Here is a 13,959-nt window from a genome sequence, read left to right as displayed (position 1 = left end):
GTCAAAAACACTTATTCACAGAAATAGTACAGCAGTAGGTAGCAGAGAATGCAAAGAGTACAGTGATCAAGGTGATCAAAGAAAAGGAAAATTGGGCGAGAGACACAGTGGACAAAATGAAATGCATTGTGGTTTATGGAATAAATGAAAAACACAATGTACACAAATACCAAAGGGAAAAGGAAGAGAAAGAAATTGCGAAGGAGATTCTAAAAGCGGTCCAAGAAGAAAGACAACGTTTAGATACAGAAATTGATGATGCACACAGGATGGGTACATGCTCAAAAGAAAAAAAATACAGACCAATGAAAATCAAATTAAGAACACAAATGATAGCAGAAGAAATACTATCAAAAGCGACAAAACTAGCAAACAGTGAAAAATACAAAAATGTATGGATAAAAAAGGAAATGAATGCCGAGGAATTAGAGAAAGATAGGGAACTGAGAAGTGAGGCTAAGGAAAAATCAAGAAAAGAACAGGGACGGAAAAAAGTTTTTTTTAGAGAGTGCTAGATCTGAGCCTGAGAAAATGGTACATCGAAAAATGGAAACTTAAACCAAAAAAGAGAAGAGAAGAAAAAATTAAAAGTGGCATATACAAATATGGATGGTATGATTTCAGGATTAAATGAATTGAATTACTATCTGTCAATAGAGAAACCTGACATAATGGGAATTGCAGAGACAAAACTGAAAGGTCCTATACAATCAAGTATGGTGGGACAAGGTGTATATAACATTTGGTCAAAAAATAGGACAGACAAACAGGGTGGAGGAGTCATGATGTTGACTAAAAAGGACCTAAATGTAATGAAGGCAACAGAAGGAAAAGATAGTGTGGAATTAATCACAGTTAAAGTAAAAAACAGCAGTATGACCTGGACTAACAGCGAACACTCAACATTACTAGAAGACACAATGAATGAATTAACCAAGACACTGAAATATGGAGAAAATAGAGTAATTATGGGTGACTTTAACGCAAAGGAAATAAATTGGGAAGAATTGACAATGGGAGGTGGAGACAAACTCTGAGGAAATGTTACTGGATATGACCATAGATTACACATTGACACAATGGGTTAAAGAAAATACTAGATTTAGACAAAACGAAGAACCATGAAGACTAGATTTGAGATTCACCTCTGAACCAGAAATAGTGGAAGAAGTAAATTATAAAACACCAATTAGGAAGTGACCACATACTAATAGAGATCGAACTTAAGGAACAAAATGTGGTAAGAAGGAACGAGAAACAGAGAAGGAAGGTTGATGTACAATAATACTGATTTTGTAAAACCTAGAGAAAAATAAAAACGCCTGTTGGAAAAAAATTGCAAATGATGAAACAAAGACTGAAGAGAAATGGAACATTTTCAAAGAAATATATAAAGAGGGAACAGACAAATATGTGCCTAAGCAGAAATAGAAAAGGGAGTACATAAAGTGCTGGTATAATAAAAAGTGTAGCAATGCTAAAGATAGAAGAGACAAAGCTTGGAAAAGAGACAAAAAAGTTACTAAATGGCAAACATACATCAAACTGAGAAATGAATACGTAGACATACAAAGGAAGAAACTATGAAAAAGATATAAGAGGAAAATGCAAAGATCAACCCAAACTATTTTACAGATATGTAAACGACAAATTAAAAGACAAACACGAAATAGTAAAACTGCGTGAAGGAAATCAAGAATACACAGAAGATGTAGAAATGGCTGAAGTAATGACCAGACACTTTAAGTCTGTTTTTATAATTGAAAGCTCACAATTGTGTGATGATAGTCACCAGGAAGGATCCCCTAAAATGAAAGAAATAATGTTGACATAGAAAGAAATAAAGGACCAAATAAAGAAACTCGATGTCAGAAAGTCACATGGACCAGACGAAATAGCGAACTGGATATTAAAAGAATACATAGACGAACTCAGACAAAATATACAAGATAATTGACTTCTCACTCTAAGAAGGAAAAGTACCACAAGACTGGAAAAATGCTAATATTGTACCAATATATAAAGGAGGAAATAACGAAAATCCAACAAATTATAGACCAGTATCCCTTACAAGCACAATTGCAAAAATATGTGAGAGTTATTAAAAACAAATGGACTAAACACTTGGAAAAAAACAAAATATCAATCCCCAACCAATTTGGATTTAGAAGTGGATGATCATGTACTACAAACTTAATATGCTTTTACTCAAGATTGTTAGACATAATACAAGAAAGAGATGTCTGGGCAGATTGTGCCTTCCTGGACCTACAAAAGGCTTTTGACAAAGTACCACACAAAAACTACTAAAAAAAATTGAACTAATAGGTGGAATACAAGGAAAGTTATTGGAATGGATGGAAGACTTCTTGAAAGGAAGAAAAATTTAAAGTGATACTTAGAGAAAAGAACTCAAAATGGGTAGACATGATAAGTGGAGTACTCCAAGGCTCTGTGTTGGCTCCGATAATGTTTGTTATTTACATAAATGACATGGTTGAAGGAATTAAATGGTATATAAACTTCTTTGCAGATGATGCAAAACTATTGAAGAGAGTGAATAACGAAGAAGCCTGCAAATCTTTTCAGGGAGATCTGGACAAAGTCTGGAATTGGAGTAGAAAAGAATGAAATGATTTTCAACATTAAAAAATGTAGTATAATGGAATTTGGAAAAAGCAAAAATAGAATATCCAGTCAATACAAAATTGGAACAAAAGAAGTTACAAAAGTAAACTCAGAAAGAGACCTAGGAGTGATCATTTCAAATGACATGACACCAGACAAACATGTAAACAAAATAGTTGGAGAAACCTACAACTTAATAAGATCAATGAAAGTGGCCTTTGACTACATGGACGAGGAAATGGTGAAGAAATTCCTAGTTACACTGATAAGACCAAAATTAGAGTATGCAGCATTACTATGGACACCCAGTACAAAAAAAAAACATAAAGAAACTAGAAAAAATTGAAAGGGCACTAACAAAGATGGCACCAACACTCAGCATGTTCACATACGAACAAGGACTGGACAAACTAAACTTATCAACTCTGGACCAAAGAAGAGAAAGAGGCGATTTGATAACCATCTATAGTATTATGAAAGGGATGGAAATCCTTGACAGGGATGATCTACTTAAATGGAACAGAAGAAATATAAGAGGACACAAGAAGAAACTTAGAAGGACAGTTACAGAAGAGATATGAAAAAGAATAGCTTTCCACATAGAGTGATAGATACATGGAATAAATTGAAAGAGAAAACATTAAGTGCTAAAACTATACACGACTTTAAGGAAGAACTGGATGCAGAAAGATACAACTGTGGGTCCCTACGAGCATAGCTCTTCTCCCACAAAATACAACTAGGTAAATACCGCAGTGAACTAAATGTTCTCACAGGTGCATTCCAACGAGAACACCACCAGCCATCGGCACTGAGCATGGAAGTGCTCAATCCAAATGTGCCTAAGGGAATCATACCACGGCAAGGTCAATGGTGTGTTCTGATTCCCCTTTTTGAAAAACCTCCCATACCTTCTCTACCTACCACTCATTCCAGGCTGGACACTTGGCTTACTTCACACAGAAGTAACACAGGCAACCTTGGAGCTGAGCTAACACTGATGATCAGTAGAGGTGACCAACATGTGATGACCCCTACAACACTATAGGCCAGAGACATGGAATGTATGGGAGACAGAAGAAATTTAAATGTGTTTAAAATGAAGTGTTTGAGAAGTATGGTGGGGAATACAAGAATGGAGAGAGTGAGAGTTGAGGAAAGTAGCAGGTAGTTTAACAGAAAGAATGTGGTAGGTAAAGGTGAATATGATGAACTTCAAGGGAAAACTGAGAATGGGATAGATGGATTGGGTGAAAGAGGCCATGGGTGAAAGAGGAATGTTAGCTGAACAGGGAAGGGAGAGAGCAAGTGTGAGTTAAGTATGTTTATGAGTTGGTGATGAATTGACTTGGGCCAAAGGGATTTCTCCTCATCTTTTCTATGTACTTGAATGAATGAGGTGGGAGAGTTGCCTTGTAAATGAAATGGTAGGGGTAAACCAGATTTAGCTACTGATCTTTGCATGAAAGTACTGTATCTTTTATTGTTTCTGATCAAGGCATTGGGTAGGGGGCAGAGAGAACCTTTCATCCACAAGGATATATATATTTAAAAAGGGAGTAGGATGGTTGCAAACTTTGGCTGGCTTCCTCTTTTGTAAAGGGGGAGGGACCTCTTGCTACATAGGTTGTTTTTGTACAACCAGCCAGCAGTAGTTATTCCCATTGCCTCAGCAAATTTACTACAAATGGTAATAATGCAAGCCTGCACTGTAGCCTGCCCTCTCATATTACCACTCTTTTTACCCTCTTGTGTAGTATAAAATGGAGAGAAGGCCCCTAAGAAGATCAGCTTCATATTCTGATCTTGTTATTTATCTTTTGTTTACAATATTTACAAATAACAATGTAGAATGAATATGAAATGATACATCATGCCATGTAATTTGTAATCATATTTTCTTCTTAGGTGCAAACGAAATCCAAGTATACAAGAGTTCCGTCTAGTGGCTGAAAATCTTGGAAGGTTCTGGAAGCCACTTGGTGAAGAAATGAAATTCCCATGGGGAAAACTAGATAATATTGAAGAGGACAACCGTAGGCAGGTGGACCGGTGTCACCAGTTACTCAGAGATTGGTATGATTTGAAGGATGATGAGGCCACAATATCTGCTCTTTCAGAGCACCTAATTACAATAAAAGCATTTTCCACCCTTGCTGTATTAGCTGAAAATGTGGTCACAAATGATGAAAACAGTTCTTCATAGTACCTGTGGACCAGTATCTGTGTGAAGAATTTTTGTTTATTAATGTAATCAATAAAGTGTTTCAATAGGAATGTATTTTGATTTATAATGTAGTCTTACAGTTCTCTATAAGAATGAAAATGAAAGAAATGTATTGTTTCTGTATTTCACTCATTGAGTCAGACAGTATTATTATATTACTCATATTGTACATGCTGAAGATATTGCTACAATTTGTAAAAGAAATAATTTACAAAGTTTATATGCCTACATTTTCAGACAGAATTTGAATGAATATATTATTCTTGTAGGCAATTTCTATTATATACCAAAAATCTTTTTCCTCCTGAGAGAGCTACCTAGCCAGGGTGCACACCCACCTTTGACCTATCCCCCACACCTATTTAACAGTCATTTTTTGTAATTTCTATCTTAGCTTCTCATGGATGAATGGACATTTCTACCCCCCCCCCTCCCTACTGCCCTGACTGAAGCAATGCAGCAAGACAACACCACAGCAGGGCCCAACAGCTGAAGATAGTTTACCCCCACTGCCTCATTACATGGCAACTTCCCACCTTGTCCATGTATGAGCAATTAAAAAAGACAAAGACAACACTTTGGGCTGCACCAATTCATCTTCCATTCACATACATACAAATGTATACCAAAGGCTCTTTCCCCCTTACAGGGGAATTAGCAAAAAAAAACAAAAAAAAAAAAAAACATAGAAACCGCTCCTACCCATTCTATCCCCTACATACTCCACCTCCCTCCACCCTCTTCCCTCCATCTTCCATTCACAACCAATTTATACTCAGAACTATCTCTTGCCCTCACCCTTTGCTGCTCAACAGACACTCCTTTTTTATCCAAGACCCCCTTCACCCCATCCATCCATCTCACTCTCGGTTGTCTCCTCAAGTTCACTTCATCCACCTCTGCTTTCCACACTTCTTTTACTAGTTCTTCTTCATTCTCCCCATGCCCAAATTATCCCAGTATTCCTTGATTGACTCTATCTGCCAGTTCCCCTTCCAACCCTCCTCTCCACCTAACTTCTTCATCCTTACCACGTCACTGGCGATTTTGTGGTGTTGCCAAAGAATCTCACAGCAAACAAAGAATGTTATCTGGAGCTTCTTGCTGATCACTTAGAGGACTGTTTCACATTCTACAAAAGTGAAATATTTATGTAGAATGGTGCACCAGCTCACACTGCCAAAGTGATTTGTGAATGATTTAAGTGGGTGGATTGGCTATATTGAGGACTAAGCAGGTCTCAATCTAAATCCCATGGAAAATTTCTTGAGCCTGATGAAGCACTAATTATGGGGCCATGACACATCCACCTCCATGAGATCTGGAGCAATCTGGAACCATCCTTCTTCCAAAACCTGGCTTTATCTGTACCCAAATGTCTCCAGAGCTGCATGAAGAGGAAGAGTCACTTAAAGTATTGGAGGTTAGATAAGTACATACATACATGTACCAAAGGCTTTTTTCACCCCTTATGAGGGAGATAGCCAAAAAACAAAGCCATAAAAACCACTCCCACCCATTCCATCCCTATCAAACTCCACTCCCCTCCACCCTCTTCCCTCCCAGTTTGGCACCTCTTGGATGATTGGTCATCCCTGCATCTTGCCCACTGCCCTGGGTCAGAAGCAGTGTCACAAGACACAGCACATCCACAGCAAGGCCACTTCATTAAATCGGTGACCCCCCCTCCGTCACCTCATTGGATAAATTAGATAAGTATGATATACCGTATTTTACGGCTTACAAGACGCACTTTTTTTCCTAAAAAAATACCCTGAAAAATACTAGTGCGTCCTCCAAGACGAATGTTGTAAGGCAATACCCAGGCTCAAGTGAACTTGGACACTTGACCAATAGCGACCTGGATTTGTATGTTGAGTGTGGTATAAGTAATGCCATGGATGGTAGTGATGATCATTTATTGTACATGACTGACAGTAGTAATAACTCTGCAGATGAGAGTTCAGATCTTTTACACGAATCCAGTGGTGATGAGTTCTCAGGATTTGAGGCTGAATAAATTTCTTTCAAGTTTTATATTTCTACATGCATATTTTGGAAATTTTTAGTTTATTTTTATGAAAATAAAACCACCCTTGGACAACGAAAAATGTATAGTATATTTACTAATCACCAACTAGTATCATCGCCATACAAACAAAATCGGACAAGTGATTTTGTAATGTAAACAATATGTCCAATATGTGTCGTCGCCCGCCACTAAAACAAGAAAAGATTGACTGCTTCACTGTGTGTACGTATTTACCTATGGTATTTTTATTTACATAGTTGTAAATTTGTGGTGAGTGCTCCAGCAAATTTGTAGTGAGTACTGAGACAATAGTGTCTTGCAGACTCCTTGCTTCTTATGTTTTTGTGTTCAGTGGTCGGGTATATGGTGAATGTGTTCTCGTATGAGAATGACTTTTTTTTTTCTTAGAAATTTCTTTCAAATATTAGGGTGCATCTTCCAAGATGCAGCATCTTGCAAGCTGTAAAATATGGTAATTTTTTTTTCTTGACCTACACTGTCTTTTGAAGTAAAAATCATATGGCACCATCACACTGGGCACTGACTACCATCCATCTCAAGCACTGGGTTCAGAAGAACCTCCCTTAGCATTTCCATGGCACAGTTCCTGGCAATTGGATAAACAAACATAGACACTTTGTAAGCTGTGTAAGGAGGGTGCACCAAAACCACCCTAATGGGACACCTGCACTCAGAAACTAAAGTTCTCCCCATAGAATATTATATGATGATAATAGGTACACAAGTTCTATACTGGAGCCCTCAACACCACTGGGCCATATAATCATATCACATGGGCACTTGTCACGGACCCAGCGTGTTTTTGATGAATTGTCCTGATCTGGCCAAGATTTGAACTTTCCTATCATTTCACACTCAATGTGCACATTTACCCTTTATATAAAATATTTCCTCTTTCACCAGGATGAAACAAAGGCAAGTACAAAAATTAAATCTATGGAGGTATTATAGGGTGAGAAGGCAATGTTGCAAGAGAGAGAATGGCACTCAACCCTCTAAATATATGGCACTCACAGATGCCACTAGTATTGATACATACAGGCCTAGTCTATATATTTCTATTAGCCTACCTTTACACATTCACATCACATTTTATTGTGTATGAGGAAGGTGTACAATTTCTCATGAACTACCTATTTCTAGTTCAATTATACATTTGTAAGTATCATGGCAATACTTCTGTGCCATTTTCATCCTCGTGACCCTTGACCTGGCGTCGGTGAGTTCCTTCTTTGTTCTCCTCAGGTGATGCCACAGCTTTGTGCCATTTCTTCCTTGGGGGGTATACCTATGGCTAATATTTCTGATTTTAGCTTTTGCATAAAATTACTATATCCTAAACATGAAATTTGGCATACAAGACATACATTAACATTACATGACACACACATGACACACTACTGGCTGAAACGGGTAAGGAAACCACTCCAACAGCTTACTGCTCAGTAACCTACCACCAGTACTGCACCATGCATCCTCATGCTCGGATCACTGGACAAGCTCTTCAGAACAAATCACTAAAATCAGTATTTCACCAACACCCCACAGAGCACCTCTCAAGAGAAATAGTAACCCTGTTGACATGCTTGTGTTCAGAACATCATTCAGCATAATTATGGTATCAGCACAGATTATTACTGCCCTAGATGCAAGTACCACACAGAGAAACACTACATAAAATGACCCACACTAACAATCTTTAGACAATAACACAGTATTTCTTCCTTGGGTGACCTATGGGCTCACCCAGTGGCTGTAGCTGGTAACCTGGGAGCTAGAGGTCTCCAAAAAGAGAGATCTGGAACAATGGATTGATTTATTGATGATTAAAAGCATACATACATGCATATACCAAGGCTTTTTCCCCCTTACAAGGGGGGTAGCCAAAAAGAAAAAGGCATGAAACCATTCCCACCCATTCCATCCCTAAATACACTCCACCCACCATCCACCCTCCACCCTCCCTCTTATCTTAGCACCTCCTGGATGACGGGTCATCCCTGCACCTTGTCCACTGCCCTGGGTCAGAGGCAGTGTCACAAGACAGCACATCCAAAGCAAGGACGCTTCGTTAAATCGGCGATCCCCCCCCCTCCGTCCCCCCATGCAGAAAAGAAGATGGGGAGAAATCCCTTTGGGCTGCGTCAAATATTTCTCACACATACTAACACCCCCCATCCCCCCACCCATTCCACCTCATGCATCACAGCATCATCCATATACAACCATTCTCCATTCACCTCTGTCTTCTGTCCTCTCCTGTCCTTCCTCAACAAACATTCCCCTCTTCCCCAAAGCCCCCTTCACCCCATCCATCCATCTCATCCTAGGACACCCCCTCATGTTCACTCCCTCCACATCTGCCTTCCATACCTCTTTTACTAGTCTTTCTTCACTCATTCTTTCCATGTGTCCAAACCATCCTAATACTCTTTCATCAACCCTATCTCCCAACCCCCTTACCACCCCTGTTCTCCTCCTTACCTCCTCATTTCTCACTCTATCCAGCTTAGTAACCTCCATCATACTTCTCAGACACCTCACCTCAAACACATTCAAACTCCTCTCTTCCTCTCTTATGTTCCATGTTTCTGCCCCATACAGTGCTGTTGGCACAATCACTCATTCATACAGTCTCCTCTTAGCATCCAAACCCAAATGTCTATTCTTCATTACACTTTTTAATCCACCAAGGCATTACTTGTTTCTCTCAATCTACATTCTTCCTCCACCTCCACTCCACCCTTTCCTGCCACATTTGCACCCAAGTATCTAAAACTATCCACTTCTTCCAGTCGCTCTCCCTTAATGCCCACTTCCAGTCTGCTGCCACTTTCACCCCTTGTACATCTCATCACCTTACTTTTACCCACATTTATCTTCAATTTTCTTCTTTCACACACTCTCCCAAACACTCACCAACTTCCTCAATCCCTCATCTGATCCTGCTACAAGCGCAGTGTTGTCTGCAAACAACAGCTGGCTCACCTCCCACTTTTCTCCATTTTCTTTAACCATCTCTTATCCCTGACCCACCACCCTTGCATTTACCTTTCACACCACCCCATCCATGTATAAGTTGAACAGCCAGGGTGACATAACACATCCCTGACGAAGTACCACCTTTACCTCGAACCACTCACTGTCTCCATTTCTAATCCTGACACATGCTCTACTACTCTCGTAAAAACTCTTGACAGCTCCTAGAAGCTTTCCTCCTATCCCATATATCCGCAAAACCTCCCACAGTGCCTTCCTGTTTACCCTGTCATAAGCCTTTTCCAGATCCATAAAAGCCCAAAAAACATCCTTACCTTTTCCTATTAAAAGCACCATAAGGAAAATGAACCTGTTTCAATTTACACTGAAGATGTTTAGTGGATTTCATGTTGATATTCCTGTGGTAGAAGTAATTCCTATCAGAACACTATATTCAGCCTAAGCTGATGAGTAACCAGAAGCTATTTGTCTATCTATATACCAAGGACTTTGTCCCTCTTATAAGGGAGGTAGCCAAGTCAAAGGCACACACCCACTCTAATCCATTCTACTCCCATCCACCACCCTTGTTTCCCTTTTAGTAATCAGAAGCATAAAAGGAAAAGCAAGCACTTTATTTATTTTGTGTATTTACCTAGTTTTACCTAGTTGTATTTTATGGGACGAGAGCTATGCTCGTAGTGACCTGTTTTCATATCTCTCCACATCCAGTTTATTCTTAAAATCGTGTATAGTTTTGGCATTCACTGTTTCTCTGTTCAGTTTGTTCCAGACATCAATCACTCTATGTGGGAAGCTATTCTTTTTCAGGTCTCTTCTATAAGTGTCCTTCTTTAGTTTCTTTTCATGTCCTCTTGTTTCTCTTATGTCCCACTTTAATAAGTCATCTCTATCAAGGATTTCCATCCCTTTCATAATTCTGTAAATGGTCAATAAATCACCTCTTTCTCTTCTCTGTTCCAGTGTTGACAGATGTAGTTTCTCCAATCTTTGTTCATATGTCAGATTTGCCAGTGTAGGTGCCATTTTTGTCGCTGCTCTTTGGATTCTTTCTAATTTTCTTATGTTCTTCTTTGTGCTGGGTGCCCACAATGTTGCGGCATATTCTAGTTTAGGTCTTATCACTGTAACTACTATTTTTTTTTAACCATCTCTATGTCTATGTAGTCAAAGGCCACTTTCATTGATCTTATTAAGTTAAGTCTCTCCAAAACTTTTTTTGACATGTTTGCCAGGTGTCAGGTCCCTTTCTGAATTGACTTTTTTGACTTCTTTGTTTCCAATTTTATATCAACCCGATACTCTATTTTTGCTTTTCACACATTCCATTATGCTACGTTTTTTAAAGTTGAAGATCATCTCAAATTTCTGACTCCATTCCCATATTTTGTCTTGGTCTTCTTGTAGCAATTTACAATCTTCTTCCGTTTTCACTCTCATGAGTAATTTGGTATCGTCAGCAAAGAACTTCATGTAACAATTTACTCCCTCATCAATATTATTTATATATATGGCAAACATTAAAGTGCGTGTGTGTAATTTTTTCTTTTCTCCATTTTCTTGTGGCTTCTTTTATTTACCTAATTGTAGTACACAGGAAAGGAGCAACACTTTTGAGGTCCGATCTCCTATTCTCTAATTGTATAACATACCTCGAGTGAAATTCATGCACAGTTCTAGGTTAACATATATCCTTGATTTCCAATTATCATATTTAGATTTGAAGTCTTGTATTAATTGAAGTTGGGCTATATCACAATCTAAGGCTTTCCACATATTTATGCATCTATATGGAAAGCTGTATTTCTTAACATCCTTTGGACATGTGGTCTTAATTTACTGCATGACCTCTTCAAGCCCATTCATCTTTAATCAGGGGATCTCTTCTATCAATGCAATCTGTCCCTTTTAGTGACCTGAACACTGTAATCATGTCACCTCTTTCTCTTTGATCTTTCAAAGTTGGTAGACCCAGTACTTTTAGTCTTTCTTCATATGGTTTATCTGCCAGGCTGGGGACCAGTTTGGTTGCTGCCCTTTGTATTCTCTCAATCTTGCTTATATCCTTCACTCTGTGTGGGGACCATACTACTGATGCATATTCCAGTCTTGTACATATCAGGGTTTTGAGTAGTTTTTTCCTCATCTCTTCATCCCTATAGTAAAATGCCATTTTGATCTTCTGCAGTAGCCCATATGTCTCTCCCACAATCCTGCTGATATGTCTGTCAGGTGACAAGTCGTCTTTTATCAAGACTCCCAAATCTTCCTCCTCTTTTGCTTTTCTAATGGGTTCACTTCCCAAAGAATGGTTTAAGGACAGTCTTTGGCCACTACTGCCCATTTCCAGTACTTTGCATTTTTTTGGTGTTGAACTTCAATTCCCTTTCTTGGCTCCATGTATAAATAGTGTCTAGATCTTTTTGCAATGGTCTAAAACCCTCCTCATTTTTCACTCTTATCATGATTTTTACATCATCTGAGAACATGTTGGCATAGCTTGTTGTTCCTTCCATCATGTCATTAATGTAGACAAGAAGATTGGTGCATGCACTGAATCTTGTGGAACTCTACTCATTACTGCTCTCCAGCTTAACATCTTGTCCTCATGTATCTTTCCTTCAAAAAGTCTTAAATCCATTTTAATAGTTTGCCTCTCAGTCCAGCATGCTGTAATTTCCACATAAGTTGATTGTGAGTTACTTCGCCAAATGCCCTCTCTAGATCAAAGTACACTCAGTCCACCCAGCCCTCCATCTCTTGCAGCATATCAATCACTCCCAAGTAAAAACTTAAAAGGTTCAACACTCACAACCTTCCAGATCTGAAGCCAAGCTGACCATCTGTCAGAATGTTCATCTTTCCAAGATATTTGGTCCATTGATCTTTCACAATCCTTACATATAATTTCACTATTGTGCTGGTTAGTGATACTGGCCTATAATTATTGTGGTGCTTTCTTGTTTATACCTTTGTGAACTGGCACCACATTTCCCCTTTTCCAATCAAGCTGTACAATGCCCTCTTTCAATGAACATGTAATAAGACTGTGGATGTTGTCAGCTAGTTCTCTATAATCTTTGAGTATCCAGTTTGTGTCTAGTCAGGTTTATCCATTCCATCTGCAGTCACTGCCAGGCAGTGCCTTATAAACAGATTTCTTTAGGTCTTATTGTCACTTTCAATAACACCTTGATCCTTTGGCTGGATCAAGGAAGCAATGTTAGGAGGCAGGAAGATGATCTTAATCCTACTGTCCTTGCTGGACAACTTTGTAGTAGAGGGATGGGCTGGGACATAATCTAGGAAAAGTAGTTAGCTCTGTTGCCACTAACACTTTCAGTCACTTACGTTATTCATCTGTAGGCCCCATGCCACTTCCTTCTCTTAAGTATGTTTCCACCATATCTTCTGTAACAAATTAGTAATGTTTCTGAGGTAAGCAAACTGGACTTAAATTGTCTTGATTTTCTTCTTCACTAATTCTCTACATCATTAATATATTAGGTACACCAGAAGACTTCCCCTTCGGATCCTTGTACACCTACCAAGCCAAGTCTGCTTCGACATCACTAATTCATCCAATAACGTTGAATGTTACAAATAAGTGCCACCCTTTAAGGGTGTGAATTTACCTCCATGCACCAATAATTTCTCTCCACCCTTTTCTCCAATCAGAAAGACTGTTGTACTGTCTTAAGCAATACTGTTTATGCAACACTCTGTCGCAAGCAGAATGTGGCTTAAATGTTTACAATTCATCATATCACTTCTATTGATACCCTAGCTTATATTGATAAACATTGGACGGCAGGCGAGAATATGCAACTCTGCAACTTCCTCTCGGCCATTGTTTCAAAACATACAAGTAATAAAGTTGAATACATTTCTATCTACCCCCTCTATCTACCTAAATGTTTACCTCAATATACTGGCCTCTTACAGGGCTCGGTAGCTACCCTTGGTCGTCCCGACCAATTATTTCTATTACCCTCTTAGAGGGCTCGCTAGTATATATTTGGAAATCATCATATATAAGAAGTTAATCTAC

The 13,959-nt window shown here is 38.8% G+C and overlaps 1 protein-coding gene across 4 annotated transcripts in view; it reads left to right on the top strand.

Moving 5' to 3' along the window:
• The window catches only part of LOC143027602 (FAS-associated death domain protein-like), a 69,657-nt gene extending 64,752 nt beyond the window's left edge, over window positions 1-4,905 (top strand). For all 4 annotated transcript variants that reach the window (XM_076188949.1, XM_076188945.1, XM_076188947.1 and 1 more), the window contains one exon: window positions 4,537-4,905. In XM_076188949.1, coding sequence (XP_076045064.1) covers window positions 4,537-4,834 — 298 coding nt within the window. In that variant the 3' untranslated portion in view covers window positions 4,835-4,905. The remainder of the gene's footprint in view (window positions 1-4,536) is intronic.
• The last annotated feature ends 9,054 nt before the right edge of the window (window positions 4,906-13,959 follow it).

This window comes from Oratosquilla oratoria, chromosome 8 (genome assembly GCF_046742065.1).
Source record: "Oratosquilla oratoria isolate Oo_2021 chromosome 8, ASM4674206v1, whole genome shotgun sequence".
Taxonomy (NCBI): domain Eukaryota; kingdom Metazoa; phylum Arthropoda; class Malacostraca; order Stomatopoda; family Squillidae; genus Oratosquilla; species Oratosquilla oratoria.
This window is presented reverse-complemented; position numbering and strand designations above follow the sequence as displayed.